Source organism: Paramormyrops kingsleyae, chromosome 20 (genome assembly GCF_048594095.1).
Source record: "Paramormyrops kingsleyae isolate MSU_618 chromosome 20, PKINGS_0.4, whole genome shotgun sequence".
NCBI lineage: Eukaryota > Metazoa > Chordata > Actinopteri > Osteoglossiformes > Mormyridae > Paramormyrops > Paramormyrops kingsleyae.
The window spans coordinates 7,119,943-7,146,022 of record NC_132816.1 but is presented as its reverse complement, the minus strand read 5'-3'; the positions used below and the strand labels follow the sequence as shown (position 1 = coordinate 7,146,022).

The window sequence follows — 26,080 nt, the reverse complement described above, 5'->3', positions numbered from 1 at the left end:
TTACAGAGCTCCTCATGTGCCAGATACTAAAAGGCATCTTCAATTTTAGTATTAATTAGTCCAACAAATTCCCAACTGCCTTAGAGACCAGGCAACCATTACAGAAATGTACAGCTTGATATGCTTAACAAAAAAAAAACTAAATGTGTAATAATCTTGTATGTCGTGGACAACAGTTTGGACAACATTTGCATTATCATCACAATCGCTGTTTCGAGGGCATGAAAAGTACAGCATCCCCACATAGCACTGAATGAAACGAGCATCTGTTCTTCATGAGAATTTTAAGATATTAATATGGTGCCATTTTAAAATGGTTACCATATTGCAGTGTAACTACTCCTTTAGAATAAGCACGCTGTGACTGAATGAAGTCATAAAACAGATGAACACAGACAAAAGGCTCATTTGAAAAACAAATTTATTAAATAAGGTAACAATTAGCTCGCACAGAGGACACCTACATCATGTTTAGCAAGTTAACTCCCATGATGCCACGCGGTGACCTGGCATTTTCCTTGCGATGTCACCTCCCCTGCTCATCGGGTATTCACCTGCCACGTGTAAGAGGGAAAACCAAGGGTTTGCAAAACAAAGTGGCTTTCATGTGGTACACACCATGTTTGTAAGGTAAAGACAGATTGGTCAGGGATGCCAGAAAACCAGCATAATAGCATTACTTGGAATGGCTGTGTATGATCTCTGATTTGTAGCTGATATAACTTTATTTTCAAAAAAAAAAAAACAGATTAACTGATTAAAGGACAGCATAATATATGGCACTAGCTGTGTAAAAGCACAGGGGTATTAAGCAGACAGGCCTTGGTTACTAATCATTAAGGGCAAAGATGGAAGGCTCCTTACCACATCATCGATCTTGAGGATGCTGCGGACCGTCTCCGTGGCGAGCGTCAGGGCACTGATGGACACCAGTAGGGGCTGAACCACCAGCTCCTCGAGAATGTTGGAGATACCACCCTATGAGAAGGAAGAGCGTGACCCATGTGTGCATGCTAATAATGAGGACTGAAACACAGCGGGCCAATAGTAACCTGCTCAGGGAACCCAGATCCCAGGCCTCCAGAGCATAACCCATGTGTGCATGTCATTAATGAGGACTGAAACACAGCGGGCCAACAGTAACCTGCTCAGGGAACCCAGATCCCAGGCCTCCAGAGCATAACCCATGTGTGCATGTCATTAATGAGGACTGAAACACAGTGGGCCAACAGTAACCTGCACAGGGAACCCAGATCCCATGGAAACCCCACCTTGCGGACGTTGATCCCGGCAGTCTTCTCGCCCTGGGCATGGCGGTTACGCAGCTCCGTCACGGTGGAGATGGGGTTGAGGCCGGCATTCTCGGCCAGTGTGGACGGCACCACCTCCAAGGCATCGGCGTACGCCCGGACGCAGTAGGCCTCCATGCCGCCCAGGACCCTGGCGTACTCTGCCAGGCGCAGGGCCAGCTCGATTTCAGGGGCCCCTCCGCCTGCGATCAGAGCCCTGCAGAGAGTCATAGGGCAGGGGGGACATCAAGATTCATGCAAACGTCAGAAAATGAGTGAGACTGCACAGAAACATGCTCCTTTGAAGGCCAGTTCCAGCACCGCACCTCTTCTTCACCAGGCAGCGGACGACGCAGAGGGCGTCGTGGATGGAACGCTCGGCCTCCTCGATGACCAGCTTGTTGGACCCGCGCACCACGATGCTGACAGTCTTCCCAGGGCTGGTGCAGCCAGTGATCTACAGGCAGGCACAGACCTCTCAGTGAGATTGGATTCGTAGCTCAAAGAGCAGCACAAGGACCTGTACAATAACCCTCATTACTGTTAACTGTACTACTGTAATACATGCTTATCTCATACTATATACATATGTAATAAACTACATTTACTAAACATGCCAACACATATCATATACAGCGGTTAACCTATTTCAAATCATATATTTTATGGTTTTAATATTTTACATACTAGTTTATCTTAATTCCCTTAGTATTCATATGTACCTCAAAGCATTGCAGAGGAATCACATGCATTGAGTTTCGCTGCAATTTGTCACAATGACAATAAAGCCAAAGTCATTCTATTCTGCTGACTATTACACTGCGAAGATAATTACCTGATAGGTAACTTGACATGAAAGTTAAAACATGGCAAGAGTTTTAATTGCTAAAGTGTCTATTGTTAAGTACATGTGCAGATTTCTTCATTGGATTCAGTAGATTACCTTGACCAGCTTCCCAGATCCATCCAGATTAACCTCTTCTGCCAGCTCCGCAGTGCCCAGCATCTCAGGGGTAAACTGGTCGATATGGGCGACGGGCTTGGTTCCAATTGTCTGCACAGACACACCACCGGATGAAGCCCTGGACCCACTTTCAACACAGTCAAGTTTGTCAGATAGAAAGTACCCACTACGCCAGGGCCAACGCAAGTCCATCTACCTTACAAATGAACTCGATATCTTCCCGCTCGATATCCTTGACGACCATGATCTTCATCTTGTTTAAGAAGTGCAGAGCCAGGTCACTGAGGGCATCTCTGAAGACAAAAACCAACGGCAGGTCACTCACTGGCAATAGACAGATAACCAATAAACTCACTTATAACCCACGGTGAACTACAGACGCTCTCCGGGTTACACTGGTCCGTGTTGCGATATTTCAACTTTACGATGGATATTCCAGTTCCATTGTTTTTTTTCACTTTCAGTACATTTTTCAATAAATTAAATGAGATATTCAACGCTTTATTATAAAATAAGCTTTGTGTTAGTGATTTTGTCCAACTGTAGGATAATGTAAGTGTTCTAAGCATGTTTAAGGTAGGCTAGGCTATGATGTTTGTCAGGTTAGATGTACTGTATTAAAATGTACTTTTCCCTAACGACAGGTTTATCGCAATGTAACCCCATTGTAACCTGGGAAGCATCTGTACTTAGCCAATGCAAATCATTAAATCAGAACTCAGCATGAGTTTAGCAAAAACCCATATGAGGAATGTTACCTAAGTATAGACTTCTGAATCAGCAGCACGTTACAACCAGCCTTCTTGATCTGTTTCACCAGGTTGAGGATGTAGGCCCTCTCTTCACGCAAGACCCTATCCATCTGTGCGTAGTCGGACACCACAATCTGGTTGTCCATCTGCATGAAGAAGCAAAGCGAAACGTCGGCTCGCCCCTCAAGAGATTCTCCATCTAATCACTGGGCCAGATGGTACGGTTCAGGATGACCGAGTCACAATGAGACTCACGTCGGTCTTCGGAGGAGAGAGGCAGAACTGAATGAGTCCGATCTTGGCTTTCTCCACGCGGGAGACGCCGGAGTTCACCACCCTCTGAGTGAGCACCAGTCCATCGATGAGCTCACAGTCATCAATGGTCCCCCTGCAGAAGGAACCTGCTGCTTAGCATTTAAGGCAAGAAAAGTCACCAGATGCCTGTAAACTGTGTGCAATTAGCAAGACCTCCCTGTATTTTGTGGTTTCCGCCAATAGTCCAGAGATATGCAATTATATGGTGGCTCGAAATTGTCCATATCCGTATGTGTGTTTATGCGCCTTATTATGGCCTGGCATCCTATTCGGGGTATATCTCAGCCTATGCTGCCTGGGATAGGCTCCAGGCCCCTCCCCCTTGGATGCTGACCAAGATAAGCGGTTTAAAGACCAATGAATGAATGGAAAAGGCACCGGTTTACTGTGATGAGCTGAAGAACAACTAGTGAGTTGTAAGCTCTGTCTACTGCACACTCTGAATGAAGATGCTGGGGAGAGGAAACCAAGAACATGATCTGGCCCATAATCACAGACCCCCAATCATGCTCAAAAGCTGCCCAGCACCGCCGAGCCTCAGCTGAGATCTATGTGCCGTGGTGCCCGTTCCCGTGGCAACGCCTACCCAAGCTTCTTGACGATCTTGATGTCCCGCAGGTCGACGCTGGTGGCCGAGGATGGATCGATGACTCGCATGACGGCATCCACGCTCATGGGGGCCAGCAGGCTGGAGTACTGGGACACCACCTTGGAGCAGAGGGCGGTGGTGGCGCTGTTGAGCAGCGTCTCCGTGTCGCTGAGCTGCACGGGCTGGCTCATGCTCGTCAGCACTTCCACGCCTTTGTCCACAGCCTTCTGGAAGGACTCCGAGATAGTGGTGGGGTGGATACCTGCCAGAGGCACCGCATTATAACATCGCCCCCCCGCTAGCGCTGCTGAAACGGTAGCTTGATTCTGGGTTTGGACTTGGATAGGAGCAGTTAGGATGATCTCTCTGCTAATGTTTTTTTAGGATTAAACAATGTACAAAGGAAACTAAAAACTCACCTTTCTGGAGAAGTTTGGAACAGGCATCAAGAAGAGCTCCAGCAATCACCACCACAGATGTTGTGCCATCCCCAGCCTCAATGTCCTGCGCTTTTGACAGCTCCACCAGCTATGGGGCACACAGTTTTAACCAAGCTGTCAGTCAGAGACCACGTGGAGTCTAACGATGAAACATCCTTAACCCTCCAGCCTAGATGTTAGACTTTTTATTGGTTTGTTTCAATCCCACTAAAGAGCCCCTGCCATGCATAAGGCAGCCCATGAGCATGACAGGAGCAGAGAGCATCACTGTGGCAAACTCCCCACGTAAGCACACACACCATTTTAGCAGCCGGGTGCAGAACTTGCATCAGCTTAAGGATGGTAGCACCATCGTTGGTTATGGTGACGTCGCCCTTACCGTCCTGGATCTGTAGTTAAATAAGACAAGAAATGCCCTTTTTAGACAAAGTGATCAACACAACCAGACATGTTAAGTTGAGCACAACTCTCCCTACCATCTTGTCCATTCCCTTGGGGCCCAGGCTGGTTCTGATGGCATCGGCAACAGCTGTCAAAGCAAAAACAAGGAATAAATTTCAAATTCAAATGTTTCAAACCCGCTCAATATTACATACTGATATTAGCATAATATGTTACGTCAGTGGTTAACCCCCGCACAGCCCAAACAAGGCCATCATTTCGAACCAGAAAGAATCTCAAGCAGTTTCAATAATTTTCAGTCTACTTCCAATTGGAACGATTTTTTTGGACATTAACATCCATAGTACGACAAATGAAATAGATTTTGTTTTTTAAAATCATTAATGTTAGACCTTACAATGGCATCGTGATTTCTGCAAACTCATGGTGGCAAAGATTTACCAAGACGAGCATGTTACGATTAAGCAATCAGAAAACTATTCGGCGCATAAATACATTATGGGATAACGAAAAATGACAGGACGTGATTATTTTTTCATCTTTCCGAACAGTTTCTGACTGCAGACTAAGCAAGAACCGTTACTTCATTCATTGCCGCATAACCTGCCAGCTCCGAGTCCAACTATTCCGTTTAGGAAATACGCAGAGATGAAAATAATCAAGAGAAATGAAAGTGCAAAATGCACTGTTACCTTTTGCAGCAGATATGTTGCTAAAGCGAATCTGGGCAGGCTTATCCCGATCTACATATGCGCCTCCTTTGTTTTTTCCATTGGAAGCTTTCGAAGCACCGACGACTTCAGGCATGGCTACTTATTTTTGTATTCAGGTATTATAACAGTTAGTGAAAGGAGAGTCGATGTATCCCCGACCCCCGAAATAAATTTTAAGCCTCGGATGGATGTAGATTTTACTTGGCCCCTTATTCTTTCCTCAATTTAGGCGGTTCCGTCACGGAACCTTCCAGAGCCCTGAGGTGCGACGGAAGGCGAAAGGACCCAATGCGTGCGTTCTGACGAATGAATATGACGCTGTTTCACTGTCTAAGTAAAATGCCTGTTAAATGTATTTATTTTCTGTAGCATATAATTTTGTGGGAACCATTCAAATGAGTTTTTTAAATTAACAAATCTTTATAATACATCTACTTATATTTTGTTGACATAATTCAACATAATGTATTTTGCTTTATAAAGTTTTAATTGTAATTATAATGCGGCATTACAAGTGGGATATTCGTAGCGGTAAAATTAAGCAGTGTAATCTGTGCAGGTTTGTTCATACAAAAAGGCACGAAGAAAAGAAAAGAATTAAAAGCGGATACTGATAGTCGAGAGACGTGTACTTATTGCTGCAACGTGCAAAAAACATTATTTGACACATTGTCCTCCAATAAACTAGAGTAAATAAAAAACTACAAATTTTTGTTACAGTAGGATGACCATATTTTGATTTGCAAAAAAGGACACCGATAGCAGGAAGCAGAGACACGCCAAAACAACGCAAATGTGCACAAAGTATTACGACTGTAGAAAGTAGATTTCAACCTGAAATAAAGCGAAATGTAAGCAATTTTTAGGTCCCGAATACAGGGCAAGTCTGAGCAAAAGAGGACATATGGTCACCCCAGTTATAGTTTATTAAAATGTATAATCTGTTTTTACATAAACATTGGGAAGTAAACTACGGTATAACATGTAAGTCATCTTAATATGGAAATAACGTGATTATAAAGAATAACTTAATTATAATAAAATCGCACATAAGAGACGTGTTTTTATGTGAATGACCTTCAGTGGACATTTGTTCTGTTCACTCTGTAAATTATTAAGATATTCTTTAAATTAATATGAAATATATATTTTAAAAAGGTACTATGGTTAACCACCTGATATAGGGGTTTATGTATAGAGTTTGCGTGGTCTCCCTGTGTTTTCTTCTGTTTAGTGTAGACCACCCCACCCCCCAAAATGGAAATTCATACGGTTAATCTTATAAAATTGTCCAGTGTGTTCAAGTGTAAACGCTGCCTCGTGTTCTGTGTTTCCTTCTCAGATTGCCTTAAGGGAACATGCCAATGGCAGACCTCGAGACACAGGCGGAAGACCATTCTGAGACCAACTACACAATTCTGACACAAGGTGGCGCCCGAGCCCAGTTGTAGAATGAAAAGCCACCTTCCGTGATAGAGTGGTCACGTGATCCGAGTAACGTGACCGGAGGCCGAAGCTCGCGCAAGACAGAATGGCGGATGTCGACAATCTTAAGTCGCTCAGCGGTTTACTAAACGGAATAGCTCAAAAAGCATATTATAATAATCTGGAGATTACAGAAGAACTTCTGAAGAATGAGCTTTATTCAGATCTGTCACAAGAAGAGTTTCATACTTTGCATGAGAAGATGAAGGGTCTCTTAAAGGTAGCCGAAGAGCCTGCTTTCAGTGACAGTGCTCATTGCTAATATTCATAATGGTCAAATCAACATCTTTGCCTGGTCGTGTAGACTAGCCTAAGTTGTTCACATTAGCGAATTGGGTCCTGAGAAGCTGCAGAACTAGCCGATGTTCATCGGTAATTTCAGTTGTCTTAAAGCTTTGCACCATGCACTTTGTGATGGTGCTTTACTTATCGTAACATTTGTTACGAAGTGGCTGTCAGCTGTCGTTTAAATTGTTTCGTAAAATCAAGTTATCGTCAGCCTTAAGTATGGCCGTTTCAGGGTGTTTTCCTTCCTTCCATTTTAAAGTACGAACTGCTATGTTTAAATGATCAGATATTTTAAATGTTGTGTTTCGTGATCTTCTGGGCAGATTTTCTAACAGGGTGGGTAGCTGTCTCAGTACAGCTTATTGCATTTCCGTCAATTTAAAGGTCAGTCAGCCAGCACCCCCCCACGACGCCAGTACAACTTGTCTTTTCATTCCCAATTGCTCTAAATGATTAACATAAAGAGATGTACTGTATAGTTACGTGTTTTAATAGATGTATGAGCAACCATGTACTTACGTCTCACATACTCTGCAACGATAAATTAGTAATAATGAAAGTTGGTAGACACCTGATGATAACCTTTATGTCCTATTTATTGGTAAGCATATTGATAAACAACATCTGGAAGTAGATGGAATTTTAATTATTTATTTGGTAATTGTAGTGTGCAGAAAAATGAGTAGCTGTCACCTGGTTTGTTCCTCATGGTGCTGTTTCTATGCTGCTGTTTCCCTTTGCCTCAGTCCATTGCCACAGCTGATATGGATCAAGCCCAACTGGAGGCCTTCCTGACAGCCCAGACTAGGAAGCAGGGCGGCGGGGCAGTGAGTGCGGAGCAGGCAGCCGCCCTGTCCAAGTTTTGGAAGAACCAGCGGAGCCGGATAAGGGAGAGCCTCCTGGGGCAGAGTCGCTGGGAGCCCACTCTTCGGGGCATGAGCTGGAGGGTGGACCTGCAGACCTCCACCAGCAGAGGGCAGCCTGTCAGCAGCCCTGTTGCCTTGGTGGAGCTCGAGCTTGGCAGGGCTGGGGAGGTACGGCTGATGCTGGTCTGCCATCATATATGCTTTTCACGCTAGATGAACATTCAGTCGTAAAAGATCGATCAAATTGTATGCTAAAATTAGAAGTATTACCCCATCCTATGGTCTGTGTAGATCCCAGTGCAGTGATGGGGACATTGTGCTTAAAAATGGTACCGTCCTTCAGAGGAGACATAAAACCGAGGTCCTGACTCTGTGAGGTCATAAGAGATCTCTGGGCATCATTCAAAAGTGTAGGGGTGGTACCCCAATGTCCTGGCCAGAATTGCCCACTGTGCCCTTTTCAGATCTGGCCTCCTAATCATCCCCAATATCTAATTAGTGAATTCTTTCCGGCCCCTTCACCACATTTGCTACTGTGTGGTGAGAGTACTGGTGCAGAATGGCTGCCATTACATTATACAGGTGGGGGCTGCACAGTGGGGGCGGTTGAAGTGGCTCCCCACTGGTTCTGTAAAATGCTTTGGGCGTCTTGAAAAGTGCTATATAAATGTTGATTCATGCCTTACTGCTGTGAAAAAAGTTTGAGCATGTATGCAAACCTAGCAGGTAAAAAAAAATCTGTCTTTAAAGGTAATCTGTACCTTAAAACAAGCAAAAAGGTATTTTGTTTTATTGTGAGATGAAAAGCCCTGGTTGGTGTTTGCGGTCTGCACACCTCTGGCACACACACCATTTTTGGAAAGGAGCTGTCCTCCAATCGCAGGAGACTTTCAGGCAGCATCTTTCCTGTCGGTGAATGCTCACTGGCTGACTCGAATGCTCACTGGCTGACTCGAATGCTCACTGGCTGACTCGAATGCTCACTGGCTGACTCGAATGCTCACTGGCTGACTCGAATGCTCACTGGCTGACTCGAATGCTCACTGGCTGACTCGAATGCTCACTGGCTGACTCGTCTTTCCTGATGTCATGGACGTTTTGCTGGCGCTGGCCCCCAGGCTGTAGTTGGCTTGTGGCTGTCCTGACTCTGCGCATCATCGCCTCTCTAACTTCTCATAAGCACAGGACCTCACCTGCAATAACAGTGCGGCTGTAAGGAGTAAGGTCGAACCCCGCCACAGGTGGGATTACCCCATCCTGGTTTAACCCCATACTGGTGATTCCTCGGGTTCCCAATGTGTTAAACCAGATGGTAACTGATGGTTTGTGACCCACTGCTAGTCAGGGTACAGTCAGTTATCTCTAATCAGAGGCCTGGTAATACCAGTCTTGAACACATTTGATGTAGTCGTATGGTGTAATATTGAAGTCTTACCCTATACAGGTGACCGCCGATTTACAAAAGTTCGCTTTATGCCATTTGCACTTTTACAAAAGACCTACATTAACACCTGTTTTCCCTAACCAAAAAAAAATCTGAAGGTTTTCTTTTTACGAAAACAGGAGTGAAAATAGCATTTTGTGTTTATCAGCAAGCCAGTTATAGACATAGTCATGCATTGCCTAACGACAATTTGGCCAATAATGGACCACATGTGGTGATCTCCTATGGATATAATAGAGCTGAAACATACGCTATAATTTTCATACCTTCATAGCGTAATGCATTACTCACGTTTGCTGTAATGCTGGTGTGAACAAACCTGCCGCACTGCCGAGCGTATAGAAGTATAGCACATGCTATTATATACATAATACTTGATATGATATGATTGTGTTACTGGTTTATGTATTTAACGTGATGCACTTTTTATCGTCATTTAGCATAGGTATGTTGTAGGCATTACCAGCTAGGTTTGTGTAAACACACTTTGCTGTTCTCACAGTGGTGAAACCACCTAATGACACATTTCTCAGAACATGTCCCTATCGTTAAGCAACGCATGACTGTATTGATTTCGGTAAGTGAAACTACACTGTACAAACATCATTTCTGCTTTATAGAGGCGGTGTATTTCTCATCATTCCTGCTTTTACTATATGTTAGTGGTATTTTAGGTTTTACTTGTACTTTGGTATGATTTGGTAGGTTAAGGTTAATTTAATTATTGGACTTTTGAGTGAGTTGCTTAATCCGAATTTCACCGGGGACTGTCTGTCCCCGCGCTCTCACTGTCCCCCGCGCTCTCACTGTCCCCCGCGCTCTCACTGGCCCCCGCGCGCTCTCACTGGCCCCCGCGCGCTCTCACTGGCCCCCGCGCGCTCTCACTGGCCCCCGCGCGCTCTCACTGGCCCCCGCGCGCTCTCACTGTCCCCCGCGCGCTCTCACTGTCCCCCGCGCTCTCATTTATATGCCACTTTGGATAAAAGCATGTGCTAAGTGAAGGTGATGTTGTGTTGTGCCTGTCCTGTATTGTAGGGCCCTCAGCATTGGTCATTAATAACTTGTAGTATTAGTTCACGCTGCTCAACTAGTTGTTTTTGGTTATGCTGTGATCAGTAACTGGGTATTTTAATCGGTGTTTGTTAAATACTGACAGGTGCCACTAGGTGGCATGTGTCCCATTCTGTGTCTAACATAGCTTCCTGAAAACCCATTACCAAGCTAAATGAATGATTCATTGATTAATCTGTTTAATTCACACTTAATTGTCTGTTGCTAGTTATCTGTACACATGGTGTTGCTAAGTGACACAAATACCAGAGATTAATCACACTGCTGAACAGTGTACAATCTGGAGGCCCGTGTACACTGTACACTACAGTATGTTTTCAGGCAGTTAAAAAAAATAAAATGGGCGGGTGGTTTGTTGCCTTAGTCATATTTGTTCAGCTGCCACTCAGCTTTAATGGAGGCGCTCATGTTTGCTGTGATTGGCCAGCGAAGGACCCCTGATGGAGGCGGAGCTTCAGGAGAGGATTAGCACGCTGCGTGTTTGATTTGCCTGTGGCTTGTGTTTGTCCGTCCTGCTGCCGTGCTGCCGGCTGCGTGCGAGGAAGCCGCGGGAGACGCCTCGTTACAGTTCCCTCGCGGCGTCTGCGTGCTTCGTGTGCGGCGGCCCAGTCCCGCTCGTCCTCACTGAATTATTTCTCAAAACTGGTTTCCTTGTAAGAGAGCCCCAGAAAGCAACTTTCGAAAGCGGATGGAGATGCCGCTGCCTAGATGAAAGATGGGTGGTTGTTTAATTTTAAGTGCGGGCATATTAATGGACACCCCCCCCCTCCCCCATTGTCCTTTGAGAAGTCTTTGCAAGAACTGTTCTGCATTTTTGATGTGGTCTTCCCTGCAAGGTGACACAGAAGGAACACTCTGTGATCATCTTCCGTCTAGGCTGTGTTTCTCTCACCCCCCCCCCCCCCATGTGAAATGGATGGTAGATTTAACCTCATGTCATTAAAGTTTCACTATAGCTGACAATAGACATTGTGCCCTCTATTGTGGCCTCTCCTGCACCTAGCCTAGAAAAGCCCTTCGGTGCTTGGATGAGAGAAGAACTCTTCCCCTCTGTCTCTCCCTCACGTTTAATTTTCCACTTCTCCGTGCTGGCTCTGCTGTTGCGTGCCTCGCCTTCCCGTCCCACTCTGTACTCAGCGCTCCGGGGATAGGCACGCCGAGATCTTGTGACTAAGGTGGCTCCTCGCGTAAGCTGTAAATCCTGACCTACCCCTCTTCTGGTATCTAGCACGGGGCCACATGTGGCTCTGCAGGTTGGGGTGCTGTGTCTGACATCAGAAGGTCGCCGGTTCAGATCCTGAAGTCGTCAGGGTGATTTTCTCTCTGAGCAGCGTCCTTAAAAGGCAATTGTTGCTTTGGGAAATGTAGCGAATAAATATATTGTAAATGTAATGGTGCTGATAGCTGCATGACATTAACATAGGTGTTGGATTAGCTATTACGCTACTATATTGTCTTGACTACCGTCTAACGTGTAATAGTTCATTGCTTTGAATTTTATTCACAGCCTTTGATCTTTGAAATACGGCCCCTTTGTATGGGTCGGGCACCCCTTCCTCGCAGAGCTTGTCGCTGTGGCTCTCAGCCGCGACGCGTGCGTATGACATGGCGTGTAAACGTTCACGGCCGTGAAACGGCTCCTCCTTCCTCAGCGGCTGAGCCCCTCTCTCTCCTAAAGGCTTCCGTGTCACACGTGATCCGCAGCGACTCTGCCAAGATCAGGGCTGTGTCAGGATCCTCTTCCTCTCTAGGCGGCTTCCGCGTGTATAAACATCACAAGGTTACGATTCTCCTGTCTCTCTGCTATCCTAATAAGGAATATTACAAGCTGGGACATGCTTAAAGCAGCAGTTCGACTGGGCAGACGAATGCATGTGAAATTAAGCTAGCAAAGTGTAAACAGTTTAAATGTGGGTTCCTGTACTGTTCTAGTGTAAACCGCTAGGAAATGAGAAGGAAGTCATTTCCTGTGGGTGAAAAATACACTTGGGTTTAACCACACGGTCTGCTTCTCTAGGGTCAGGATGGATCAAACGCCACAGAGCTGCAGCTTGATGGTTTGAGCAGAGAATGACAGTGAGGTGATAGAGCTGGGGGAGGTGAGGGGAGGGGAGGCTCGGAGGGTAGTCAGTTTCACCTGAGCAGTGATTAAGCTGTTGGGGGGTTTCAAGAGTGGGTGGGCTTCATGTTTGTTGAAGCGTGGATTGAGAAGGGTTAGCATTGTTGTCTGTTTCGGACTTGCACTCCCTCGGAGATGGAAATGCTGACCACTGCCCTTGGCGCGCTCTCATTGCCTAGCAGATACTCTTAATGTAGATGATATCATGACACATTGATCCAGATGTCATCTTTTTATACATTAGCAGTGCGTAGGCTGAAAGCAGGCGACATTTAACCATGCAAATGTCATTCGTTTATACATCTGCAGAAATCTGAAGCTGTTTGAGTTAAGTTGAGTCTTCTCTTGCTGTAGCAGGGACTGTATATTTCCTGTTTTTCTTTGGGGCCAAGTTGAGGCACCACCCTCACGCACACAAAATTATCGTGCCGGTTAATTTTCCAGTAAGTGCTGCCTTGCTATGAATGAAACGCTCCAGAGAAGTGGATCTTTATCAGACCGAAGGACAAAGCAGTGAGTTGATACACTGATAGAAAACGACGATCTGGAGCAACCGTGTACTTTGGCATGGTGTTACGTTTTTAGTATAGATGTTTATATTTAGTGTCCTGTAAATTAAAATAATCATTAGCGAAATTATAACTATTGCCGGTTACTGGCTGGTCCGTTAAGTGCACAGGCATGCGCGGCTGTCAGTTATTAGGAAATGTTCTAGTTTCTTAAGCAGGCCCTAGTGACTCCTCGTGAGAAGTGCGCCTAAACGCTGCACGCAGTGGTCACGGTTCGGTCGCTGTGGTTCTCAGTTCACCTCGATGATTAAGGTCTGGTTCCTTTTTGGCCTAGAGTGGTTCATCCAGTGCGGCACTCCCCTTCCTGTCTTCTGCATGTACTGTAAACCAGCGACGATGCACGACACGGTCATTCCAAATACAGCCGCGCGTCTGGCTTCCTGAGGGAGTCTTTGGGTCTCTCAGACCCCTGTGCTGGATAAACCATGTTGAAGATAGATGAATGCGTTGTAACTAGTTTGGACTCTTGGGAATCCCCTTGCTTGTTAATCGTATGACACTATTAAACCCTTTGTGGGACTCCCTTAACTGTAAGGTTTGGAGTGAGGTAGGGTGGCCGTCCAGCTGGCGGTGTGTACGTAGTGTATGAGAAGTTGGCGCCCATCCAGCCTCTCTGCTTTTTTTCAGGTCTGGTTTGTGTTTTCCCTGCTTTTACTGCAGTCTAGTTTAAACATCCCTCTGTGTGTCTCAGTTATCATGTTTGATGTCAGATTACTAAAAAAGGGAATCGAGACGGGTGCCTCTCAGCATTTAGCTGCTAATCCTTCACCGCTCCTGTCCTCCTTATTTCCCATGATTCTCATCCACGTACATTTCCTGCTCTGTGTCAGACTTAACGGCAAACTGGAGTCTGGTGCTAAACTTTCTGTTCTTGTGCGGGTGGCTATCAGTGTGGCCCATCTCACCTCGCCGTAACCATACTACTTTTAATCAGCCGGCACACGGGCGCGCTGCGGGGCAGTCTGTTACTTACTGTTGCTGTTTATAAAATGCCGCGCCAGCGAAGTTGCCCCCAATAGTCCCAGGCTGCCATCAACATTCGATGACCCGGTCACAAACTGGGTTTGTGGAGAATTTGTAGAAGTTCGTGGGCCAGATGTTTGGCAAGTATAACACAGAAGAGAATTTTTGTTGATATACCCCCCCCCCCCCAAGATGATGCAGTGCCCCCCCTCCCCCCATTTAGCTATGTGGCAACGTTAATAGTATAACGTACTGATTGGCGCTACCAGCTGCACACAAACACAGCCTGTTGCCACAGCTAAGAGCCTGAGCAGGTGGGGGGTGCAAAAGCGTGTCACCGTGATCGCGCTGGAAAAGGGGCGCGGGGGGGGGGGCACGTTACCGATGGTCTGATGGCTATGTGCTGAAAAGCTACCTGTGTTTATGTCAACACCTACCGACCCGCAGCACTGTAACCAACGTGTCGGATATCCTGAAAGCGGAGTAGGGGCTTCTCAATAAGAGCAACTGAATTGGGCCGTTTTCCGAAACATTGCTTATGTTGTATAACGTGCATTATTTCTCTGAAATGTCATGATTCAAGGCAGCAAAATATGTATTCAAATAAGTAAACGTATGCAGTGGTAGTGGGTCTTTCTCGGTTCCTCATAACTTTTGTATGAAGAAAGAGGATTTCAAATTTGTAAAGTTACTTATGGTTAGGGGTTTGCATATTACTAATGAATTGCGCTAATTCAAGTTTCCGTGGTATGTTTTTAAAATGGAAGAATTTGAATACACAGGCAAATATGACTGGATGATTGTGGTTATGCAATTTCCAGAGTTACCAAGAAAAGGAAACGCTGGAGTAAATGACGGATACAAAACGAATTAGAATGGGTGCATCTGCACAGGTGTGGTTCTGCAGTTAATTATGCGGATAATATCCCAAAAAAGGTGTCCCACTTACCTAATAACCTGGATAGCATGGTGCGAAGAATAGATGTCTTTGACTTTGAGGGAGGAGTGATTGACGGTAACTTCGGGGAGGAAGCTCTTTCGGCTAGCTGAAGCTGTGGGTGAGAGGGCTTTAGGTGGGGGCCGCTGTGGACAAAAGCCTGTTTCAGGGGAAGCCCACCGGTAGCTCTGAACTGGCCACAGATGTCGACCTAAAGCATGAGCAGGCAGCCTCATCGAGTTCAGTCCTCTTAGAGGGATACTGTGGCCTAAAAATGCACTTTATATCAGCAAAATTGTAGCCAGTAGAACTCGGTGGTCAGCTGAGCACAAGTGGGGGAGGGGGTCACATGGCCAGATGAGTCACCCTCCACTGTGTCCCCAGCCAGCAGATGCTGAATGAAGCCTACAGGCCTGTGTTCTCCGTCCTGCCAGCTCCCTTATCATGTGGGACTCATTTCCCTGGCATGGTTTAGGTCTGCTCAAGGTCAAAAAATACAAAGCAGTTGTGAGTAATCGCATTCATGCTTTGGTGAGGCGATTCTGTCCTAATGAGAGTGATATCATTAAGTATGACCATGTCCTCGACTGCACTGAAGGTCGCTGCACGGTTTGATGGGCCTGAGAACGACGTGAATCCCATGCTACCGCCATCCCGGGCACCAGACCCCACCCCACGTCAGTGCGTTAGGGGGATTCTGGAGTGGAGCCAGAGACGACGTCAGTAAAATGGTCACATGAATTTCTCTGGTGACCTGAAGCTTCCTGTAGCCACGGTAACAGGCCCATTTAGGATCCCTGCTACAGTGGTCCTGGGGTAGCTATCTGCGTTTTCGCACCTTCAGAGCTGTGTGTGTCTTTCTGTAGGCCCGTGTTTACATTTGGCTGCTTAGCTGACTATCGTACACTTTCCGAGCACCACCAGCATTTTCAGCAGAGCGCCCATTTGCCTGGAGGCCTACAGCCACCAGCCTGTGATCTCCACGGAGCTCAGAGCAGGTTTCCCTCATTGGTAATAACATTATTATCTGTGAGCCTCATGGATATATAGAAATGACTAGATTTTTAACCAGAAAAACAGACAAATGAGAGACCAAAGTTATACTTGGTTCTGTGTCAGGTCACTCAGCCTTTGAAGGAAGGCTAAGATGTTTGATTAGAAGAATAACTTGTTTCTTCAAGGCCAGAGATGATTCAGAGGAAGGTTGGGAGCATGAGTTTTCTGCTTTGAGTGACAAGCTTGACATGATGTCATGTTGCATGTAAAGCACATGATCTGCCAGGATCAAATAGATGTGTGTGTTCTTGTACCCTAAGGTCACAGTAATGGGAATACGTCATCAAATTAAATTCCACCTCGATGATCATCCAGGTCCAATCTAAAGCTCCCTTTGTTGTTTGCAGTAATGCTTAGCAGCTTCATTATCACGCTAATTTCCAGTATTGGCTGTGGAATAAAAAAAAGCCATTTGGTAACATGCATCACAAGGTCGTTTTCAGCTGCCGCATTGTGGTCAAACGCTTGCCTACTAAAATGCTTTTTAAAACATTTTCAGGGCTTGCAAAATTGCTAGTCCATATGTCCTGGGACAATCGAGTTTTCGCGTCGGGCTACCAGTGTAAGAACACCCTGCCTGAAAACGATCAGAAATTATTGCAAAAGTGAAATTATATTTTCTCCTTTTTTATTGCCTTTTCTGCTCTTTTGACTTGCTGTTTGGAGGACAAACTTTGATTACTGATTGAATGAGTTGTTGATATTGATCAGGGGTGTCGAACTCCAGTCCTGGAGGGCCGGAGTCCTGTATAGCTTAGTTCTTTCCCTGTTCCACAACAAATGATTCAGCTCAAGAGCTGTGTGGTAATCAGCACAAGGAGTTGAATCAGGTGTGTTAAATGAGGGGAAACCCAAAAATGTGCAGGACTGGAGTTTGACACCTGTGATCTTGATGATAGTTTGTTCACTATGAAGTGTACGCTTAAAGCCTAAGAGGGTTTGTTTATTGCTCAAATGCCCTCGCGCCGCCATCTTGGTGCATTGTCAATCATTGAAGTAGAGTACTCTGAGCATGTTAAAGCAAACAAGTATTATTACTTGTTTTAGTATTATTTAGTAGTATTATTAATTATTATCACACCAGTCATATTCAATACACTGCATACGGTGACACAAAATAATATTATATAAATCAGACGATATAAGGGAAAAAAACGATAATACTGAATGTGACGCATACAGATTGAAAGCAAAATGGTTGAAAGCAATTGTGCTGTCATTTATGAGAATATTGTTAATTGCCTTTTTTCCATTTCAGTTTATTTTTGCAAAGCGCCTTTCACAACAGAGTCGCCCCAAGGTGCTTTACATGGGTGTGTTGTGATACATTCCTGCATCATTTATACAGAATAATTCAAAACGGTAAAAAGGGAAGACAAAAAAATGAAAGCAAGGCAGATGACAATAGAGAAGAGGAAGCAAACCCCCCCCTCCCCCCCCAGAAAGGGGGAGGAAAAAACTTTCTAGGGTCCAAGGTCAGCTGGCTGCCCAACCATCCCTGGACATGTGGACATGCTAGTGTTATAGAAAAAGGAAGAGTGGGCTTGCTTGCTAAAAGCAAGGTGTAAACTGTGGTTAAGGTCAAAGTCCATCACCTAATCAGTACTCCATGCCGGCCTGTGTAGATTGAGGGCTGTACTCACAATGTTACAGTTCCTAAGTTGAACAATGTCACCCTTCAGTGGCACTGAACCAGGTCTCCAGCTCAGATGGACATGTGGAACGGAAGGCAGAGAGCATGAGTGGTCAGAACATGCATAGACACATTCATGGACGAGCACAGTAGATAAAAACGGCATGTGCAGCCACACCAGCACTCATAGTTAGTGTATTTAAGTTGCAGGTAAGCTAAACTTTAAAGACTGAAACCGATTCAGCATCCCGAACATGAGCTGGCAAACTGTTCCACAAGATAGGAGCCCTGTAGCAGTTGGCTTTACTGCCAATTGTTACTTTATTTGTATGTGGAATGACCAGGAAGCCTCTGTTCTGTGGTCTGAGTGGATGATGTGACTTGTAAACTTGAAGTATTTCTGTTAGGCAGCAAGATGCTAGAACATTAAGTGCCTTATATGTAAGTAGGATAACTTCTAACCTAACAGGAAGCCAGTACAGGGAACTAAGAGCAGGGTTTGTGTTCAAACTTCCTGCTCTTGGTGACAATTTGAGTTGCTGCATTTTGAATACGCTGCAAGGTGTTTATTATGCAGTTTGTACTCTCAGATAATGGAGCATTACAATAGTCTAACTAAAGCATGTAATAGTCTCTCTCTCTCTTTAATAGTAAGGAACCATGTTGCGGTTCGGAAATGTTACGTAGCTGCAGGAATCCGCATGCGATTTGAATGAGAGGCTTGTATTTTAGGTGACGCCTAAGTTACAGGCTGTTGTCAGAGAAATGCGGAGATTATAGTAGACTTATCTGCGGACTTGCATTCCAAAAAAACAGAACCTCTGTATTCTACACATTTAGTGACGGATTTCACTCATCCATAACTTCATTAAAGCTATTAGATAGTGACAATAGATGAGCTATTAAGTGGAACTGAAATGTATATTTGGGTGTTGTCGGCATAGTAGTGATAATTAACATGTTTTCTCATTATGTTACATAATGGCACCATATAGAGAGAGAACAACATAGGACCAAGAACTGATCCCTGTGGTACTCCATATTTGACTGGTGACACTGATGATGGAGTGCAGTTAATGGACATTGAACTGTCCCCCCAACAGGAGCCTGACTGGAATCTATCCATTATGTTGTGTATCTCCAAGTATGACTGAAGTTGAGCAGCTACTGTTTTAAGTTGACGGGTACCTGTACTTATTAATTGAATTTACAGATAATGAGGTATATCGTGACAGGTATCGTTAATGGGATATGAAATTACCTATATCTTGATATGAGATTTTGGTCATATCGCTCAGCCTGGTTATATATTATCATTATTGTATCTGTCATGTAATGGTAATGTTACGCAGTTACGTTGCTGTGTAACGTAATGTTAATGTTATAGTTTTATGGTTTATGATCGAATTAAAATTTCTGTGCATTGATAGGTCTGAAAGAATATTTGTTTGATTGTTGCAGTTTGTGCTTGTTAAATATTTTCTGTTTTCTCAAATATGTACATTAACAAATAGTCTTTTTTTTATTTGGGCTAGAGAAAATTAATTTCATGTTACCAGACTGTGAAGAGTTCCTGCCCAAAGGGCTTCCAGGGAATTAGAAACTTTGTGAGTCCTGCTTTTTATTTACATTATCCATCCTTTAACTATACATCATTTGAGCTGTTACACTTTCAAGTATGATTGCGTGCATTTTCATGTGCCTGGAGATCCCTGTAGCGTCTTGGGGACGGGGGAATCCATCCCGTACCCCCAGGGAGAGGATGCACTCGCCCAGCTAACGCTCAGCACCTGGTCCACGCTAATGCATTTACTGCGTATTTCTTGGGTGATAAGATAAGGAAATATTTGGTTAATCACTGCCCAGAGGGCAATTCAGTGTTACTAGTGCCTGACTTTGAGACTTGCTGCTCCTACTCTTGGAGATTCCGATCATGTCGTAGTTCATTCTTTAGCAGGGAAGGGATAGCACTAGCTGCTCATGGAAGGAATGTAAGTGAAGTAACGTTTATGAATGCGAGAGGCCCAGATAGGGCAGCATGGGGTGCGCATGTTTCCGTGCCGCTGCAGTCTGCGTGTCGTCTCCTGAGGGTGAGCGGTCTGGGTGTATTACCCTGTGCCTGTGTGAGTCTCTGAACCAATCAGTTCAAGTTTTATTTGTCATATGCTCCGTTATGCTAAGCAAAAGGTGCAGTAAAATGCTTGATCGTGAAAGAGGGGACATTAGTAGTGAGTCATACCTTCTTGGCTGGACTCCGCATCAGTCTGGCATGGAGATGTGTTTTCTGGAAGTGGATGGATAGTCGGAGAGAGTGAACGTGCGGTGAGATCTGTGAAGTGAGAGGGATGTGGATCTCTCTTGGCAAAAAGAGGTGTGTAGGACTAGTAAACAAGATGGGGTTGAGAAGCGTGGATCTCCGCTAACCAGACCGCGGGCGGCTTCTGTACTCTGCTGACCTCGTGCGTCAGAGTCCGTGATGAAGCGTCTCTCCGTGCGCAATTTCTGATGAGTGATCTGAGTTTTTCCAGAAACCTAAACCGGAACGTACGCGTTTTTAAAATTGAATTTTTAAACCATGGATAAAGTGCTCTTCAGCAGACTCTCAGTCCATTATAAAAAATTGTACAGATTCTCAATAGATGTGTAAATATCGTGTAAATATTTCATTCTGTTTGGAAAGTAATTCACTGGTTGTGGGTTTTTGCATGTTTGTCAGTAGTTTACATTCTCCTTCCTCTAAGTAGGTCAGGGAAATCCACGCTGAGCAGTGAGCACAGACTGGGGCTCTGTCCGTAGGCAGTGCATTGCAGCTTCACTGCGCGTGTGAAGGGCAGTGGAGATATCCAATGTCATCCCTATCTTTGCCGGGCACCCGGCGGAAAGCTGTCCTCCGGCAGCCCGGATGAGAGGGGAGGGAACACCGGGCTGCGGGCGACCGGCGCCTGTGGCTCCGTCTCTCTCCCTACGGACCGGGGGGCTGGGCTCTGGCACGCCAGTGGTCCCCGGGGTACTCAGAGGGCACTGCCAATCCCTGCCACCCACCTGTAAGGGATTCCCCTTCATCAGAAGCCAGGGAAGGGAACAAGATTCTGTTGCTGCCTGACAAAATAAGACAGGGGAGATTTTCCTTAGAGAAGAAGCTAATATTAGGAGGCTGCCCAGTGAAATTTCCCCGGTCCTCTCCGTCCCAGAGGTACCTACTTTGAAGTAAGTTCTGACGCTTTTAATGTGCTAATGGAACGAGCGAAGCTGAGCCCTAAATTTCAGAACCGGTGCGTAAAAATGCATAAATATGTAAATGGTATGACTTGCCGTAAACAATGCAGGTGGCATCAGCGCAGACTTAGAAAGAGCTGCCGTCTGCATTATGCATTGCTCTAAAGGTCACGCTGAAGGTTAAACACGTGTGAGCCAAAGAATCTTACTTCCAAAGCCCCAGCCAAACGAAGCCACACCCCCCTCCCATTTGTTTTCTGTGTAGGTGTCACCGTCTGATGTGGCAGAAGTTGGCAAAAGAGCAACAGTGGGCTGGTCACACGCCATGACCAGGCAACAGGTGTCAGGAGATACGGCCACCGTCAGCGAATGGCCGCCGCCCTGTATTCAAATCATTATGAAAATGGATAAATGGGCCAACCTCTCGTCACCTGTCACACACTCCCGCATCTCCTCGTTCCAGTGATTAATTTTTCAGGTGTTCTGGACCCTGTAGACCACCATTTGTTTTGGAGTTGCTGATCTGTACCCTTTCCACAGTCAGCGTGGATCTTGGTATTCTGGCAAGTCCCCCCATCCCCCCCCCCCCTCAGTGTTCACAATTCAAGATGCCTAGCAACCGCTGCCGTGCAAAGGTGGCCAACGTGAGACTTCCAAAATGGAGAAAATCCCTCCCCCGCAGGAGGTCGCGTCAGAGCAAAGTGTCGCTTTTCCACGGCGGTGTTTCACATCGACTACAGGGAAGGTCTTACCCTTATTTATAGCTCATAGGGTCGAGTTACAGAACGATCATCTTATGCAGAGTTAATCACCTCCCTCCCTCCCATATTTAAATGATTGTCCCAAAATAATGAAGCAGTGCTGCTGTTTTGCTTCACTGCAGACTGACCTGGCAGCCACATGTGCTGCTTCTCTTTCGTTTCCTGCTATTATCCCTCCTTATTGGCGAGTACAATGTCCGGGGCCACAAAGGTCCCTCTCCTCAGGTTGCAACATCGACCCCATAAGTCAACACGCATTGTCTGTGTACAGCTGGCCTCTCCGGCTGGTGTACGGTAGCATGTACGTGGCTTTAGACGAGATGTAAACTTTAACTTGTGTTTAAAATGAAACTATTTAAATCAATTATGTTTTCAGGGATGTCAGAGGTGTGACTTGTGAATCTGAAGGCGTTAATGTGCCGTGTGAGGAGTGACTCATCGCAGGCGGGGATGTGGCTTGGGGTCTCACAGTGAGCAGTGGGGTTTCCAGAGGAAGAAGCTGTAAATTCCGATACTGTGAAGACTGAGACCACGCTGACACCCATTCAGAATGTTCGTCTGGCTGTAGTTCCAAAGATGAGGTGGAATCGAACTGTCACTGGGAGTCCTAGGCTGGAGTGATTGTTACTGAGTCTAGTAGGAAAGAAGCTGTTTGCCCAAGCAGGCATTAAGTTAGACACCTCTGGCCGGGGGCCTCAGGACACCAGAGGTTTTTTTTTTTTTTTTTTTTAACTGTTGTGTATGCACAAAATGGGCCCTGAAAGAGGCGTACGCCACGTCCCATGCAAACATTGCGATCTATAGAAACAAACTTGACGGCAGAATGTGCGTATCTGTACGGAGACTCCGATTCACGCGTACGAATGTTCTACAGACAATTGGCGACCCAGGTGGAGATGGTGGATTGAAGCCAGATTGTAGGGAAAAAATGTGAGTGGTATCATTACACATATAATGATGTCCTGCGCTTGTCATAACTCATATTTAATTTCACTTCATAGCACACATGACACATACATCTGCTTTTTATTTGTGATAGTGAGCCATAATTATTCCATGAGGACTTGTCAGTATTAAAATATATACGCTGACTCAAATTAAATCTTACATCAAACTGCACTTATTTCATCAGCGATTTCTGCACTGCAGCTGTTGAAATGTGAACATACTAGTGACGGACATCACTGGATTATCACGATCATTTGAGATTGTGAAGCAAACAGTCTGATTGCTGGAAACATATAAATACTGCGGTTACACGGGTGCGTAATGCTGTGTAATGGATTTTTTTTTATCTCCTGAACCGTCCTGTTTGCTTCCACTTGCTGCACCTTCCTTTGTCACTGCCATTGCTTTAGACCCCCAAACAAAATGGTTTTTCTTTTATAAAAGTCTTTCTTAAACTTCCAGTTGGTTGCCATAAGTAAACGTTTATCGGGCTTAATTTGTGTGCATCAGTATTCATGTGGTGTTTTGCATTGACCATTTATGGCTGAACGTGGGCTTGTAGATGGTGTAATATGAGGTTGAGCCACCTGCGCACAATTCCAAGTAGAGTGTGATTTATAAAGAGAACACTTTATTTTGAATGCTTTTCTGAGTTAAAGTGATGTTACAGATGTATGTGTGGAGAAGAAAGGGGAATGAGGTCACTGTCACCCATGATCTGAATTGGGATCAGTGACCATTCCGGGCTGTAACAAACACAGGACTCTCCACCCTAACCGTGTCGGTGGTGTGGTACGTGGTCGTCTCAGGGCCAAACATCGCTTTCTGCGATTGGGAGGGCGCTCATACCGGCCTTTGCCAGCTCGGACAGGCGCTACTGTTTCCATGGAGTTGTACAAAGCACTGGTATTATTCAGAATCAACATTCCTTCGCTCCATTTCCTTTCAGATTTACGTGCAGCAGTACCCAAACGTTCCATAATCTCCCTCGCCTATTGTTTGCCAAGGCACCGTCGTGACTGTCAAAATAGCAGCTGCTCGTGTTCAGGCGAGCTGAAAAAAAGTGTGATTATAAACAAGAAAGTTTCAGTTCCATCCTGCACTGGGGCTGATGCCCAAATATCATGTTGGTATGTTGGCTCTACAGGTTAGGAATCTGTGCCCATTACTGGTAGTGTAATCATATCACTGTTGGGCCCTTGAGCAAGGCCATTAACCTCAAAACTGCCCCTGGGGTGTTTGATAAACAGCCGACCCTGTGCTCTGACCTTCAGCTCTCACCTGCCTGTGTGAAAATTTACTGTGCCTCAGTTACTGTGCTTGTAAAAATGGCAAAATAAAACATGGTATTCTAAGCAAGGCGGCTGTGATGCAGATATAAACACAGGAAGCTGCCATCCCAGTGGACCTGATTAACGTTGCCATGGGCACCGCCGGTTGCGTGCAGTGTGCACCCAGCTGGGATGCCGTGCACTGGAGGCGAACGGGAAGGCGGGAGGGAGCAGCTTAAGTAGTCCATGGGGGGGGGGGGGTTCTCTCTGTTTCGAGCCGCTGGACGTTTCCTTCTGCCTGACTCCCTCCAAATGCTGCCCCCCCCCCCCCCCCCCCCTATTTATAGACAGCCCCAGAGATGGCGGAGAGTGTCCTTGCAAGGATTTCAGCAGGGACGCTTTTTTTTCTTTTTTTTTTTTCTTTCAAATCAGAAAACAGACAAACGGTGCCAGAAGCTCTCCAGCTCGGTGTCAGTAGACGATAAAATAGAGTACGACTGTCCCACATACGAATCCGTTGGCCGACTTCGTCCATCCAGCTTTCTCAGCCCATGGTCGCTCGCATTCTTTCTGGAGGCGGGTCATTAACTCGGCACATGGGGGCGGTCCTGTGGGTGGGGTCCTGCGCCATGGCCCCGCCCTGTGGGTGGGGTCCTGTGCCATGGCCCCGCCCTGTGGGCCACCGCCCTCCCAGCTTCACAAACGCAGACATCAAGTCACCTGGCTGCCGCGACCAGCTTCCTAACTACATTAAACATTCGGCCATTTTTGAGTCATGCATTGCAGTTTCATGGTTCTGAAGTGCTATAAATACCATCATGATGGTGATAATCACAAGGCATGTAAACATGTGACCCCGCCCCCCATCCCTCTATCTTTTTGTCCAGGATTCCGAATTCGTGTGCATGGAGTTTGATGAGGTCAAGGTGAACCAGGTGCTGAAGAAGATGACTGAGATCCAGGAGAGCATCGACCACATTGTGCACCACAGCTGAAGCACAAAAGTGCTTAGCTGGGCTCCGGGCCGAACGAACAAGTCCCTAAGCCCTCCAGCTGAGGCTGGGCAGACGCTGCGTGGCTGAGGGGGTCCCGCCTGTGAAGACAGGCTTGTTTTGTCCTCAAAAGATGCGTCGGAGAGCGAGTGGGTTGGGTTCCTCCTGCTCCTACACTTCCTTTCCCTTATAGACAGAGGTGGACATTTCAGGTCCAGAAAGTAAATATCCAAACCAGGATTTTGTTTCAACCAACCAGTTGAGTATAAAGAGTCACGGTCATGGAGTACTCAAATGGTTGGTTGAAACAAAATCCTGGTTTGGATTTTTACTTTCTGGACCTGAAATGTCCTCTGCTTATAGATACGGTAAAGTAGAAATCCCAACATGTTTGTAATCATGCTACTGGAACGTGAAGTACTGGCTTCACTAACACATGACAGCAGTATGCAGGCGGGGGTGGCTCACTGCTGGCTTTCTGTAGCAGCAGGTGCGTTTGTGGGTGGGGTGGGGTGGGGTGGGGGCAGCTCTGGTTGCGTCCTGCAGGTGATATGTCAGGGACGCTGTGTTTCCGTGTCCACTCGCCCGGGGAAGGTCACCGACCTGTTCCCCTTCATCTTACTGTTAGCTGGACTTGGCCTTTGAAGTGTGCTCTGTTCCGCCCCTCTCTGCTCCGTGAAGCCTGTCTCTCCCAGTAAGCACAGCTTCACCGCCCAGTAACATCCTCCCTTAATGTTCTTTCTCAATTCTTTTAGTTGGGGGTTGGGAGGGATGTACCCTAAAAATCATCAATCCCTGCCTGGATCTTCCTGTGAACATATTTTTGTGTGGTATGTAACCTCATATAAGTCTGTATGATTATAGGTCACATTTTTTGACTTCCATTGTAGTGGAGTACTATTTTAGCTTTTGTATAAATAACTACTGTGCTGGTTGAGTCATTGAACTGCTTTTAAAAATAGTCACCGCACTGCATTTGTGTGATCTCATCTCTGAC

General features: G+C 45.8%; 2 protein-coding genes across 2 annotated transcripts; one reads left to right on the top strand and one right to left on the bottom strand.

Moving 5' to 3' along the window:
- Positions 1-404: 404 nt before the first annotated feature.
- On the bottom strand, positions 405-5,763 carry cct4 (chaperonin containing TCP1, subunit 4 (delta)). The gene is made up of 13 exons (XM_023825115.2): positions 5,444-5,763; positions 4,826-4,878; positions 4,649-4,738; positions 4,329-4,437; positions 3,907-4,171; positions 3,261-3,393; positions 3,012-3,151; positions 2,450-2,546; positions 2,233-2,343; positions 1,616-1,746; positions 1,272-1,506; positions 865-978; positions 405-554 (listed from the first exon to the last, which is right to left on the bottom strand). Exons 1-13 carry the CDS (start codon positions 5,556-5,558, stop codon positions 540-542), a joined length of 1,608 nt encoding a protein of 535 aa, XP_023680883.1. The 5' UTR covers positions 5,559-5,763; the 3' UTR covers positions 405-539.
- Positions 5,764-6,944: 1,181 nt separating this feature from the next.
- commd1 (copper metabolism (Murr1) domain containing 1) lies at positions 6,945-26,053 on the top strand. Its single transcript, XM_023825117.2, has 3 exons — positions 6,945-7,169; positions 7,984-8,271; positions 24,979-26,053. The coding sequence occupies exons 1-3, from the start codon at positions 6,996-6,998 to the stop codon at positions 25,084-25,086; spliced, it is 570 nt and encodes a 189-aa protein (XP_023680885.1). The 5' UTR covers positions 6,945-6,995; the 3' UTR covers positions 25,087-26,053.
- Positions 26,054-26,080: the final 27 nt, after the last annotated feature.

Excerpts from the sequence above, each read along its gene's own strand:
- commd1 (XM_023825117.2), top strand. The coding sequence starts at position 6,996 with ATGGCGGATGTCGACAATCTTAAGTCGCTCAGCGGTTTACTAAACGGA. Across the intron at positions 7,170-7,983 it reads AGATGAAGGGTCTCTTAAAG|TCCATTGCCACAGCTGATAT; the intron begins GTAGCCGAAGAG and ends CCTTTGCCTCAG. Across the intron at positions 8,272-24,978 it reads AGCTTGGCAGGGCTGGGGAG|GATTCCGAATTCGTGTGCAT; the intron begins GTACGGCTGATG and ends CTTTTTGTCCAG.
- cct4 (XM_023825115.2), bottom strand. The coding sequence starts at position 5,558 with ATGCCTGAAGTCGTCGGTGCTTCGAAAGCTTCCAATGGAAAAAACAAA. Across the intron at positions 4,739-4,825 it reads CCAAGGGAATGGACAAGATG|ATCCAGGACGGTAAGGGCGA; the intron begins GTAGGGAGAGTT and ends ATTTAACTACAG. Across the intron at positions 4,438-4,648 it reads TGCACCCGGCTGCTAAAATG|CTGGTGGAGCTGTCAAAAGC; the intron begins GTGTGTGTGCTT and ends TGTGCCCCATAG.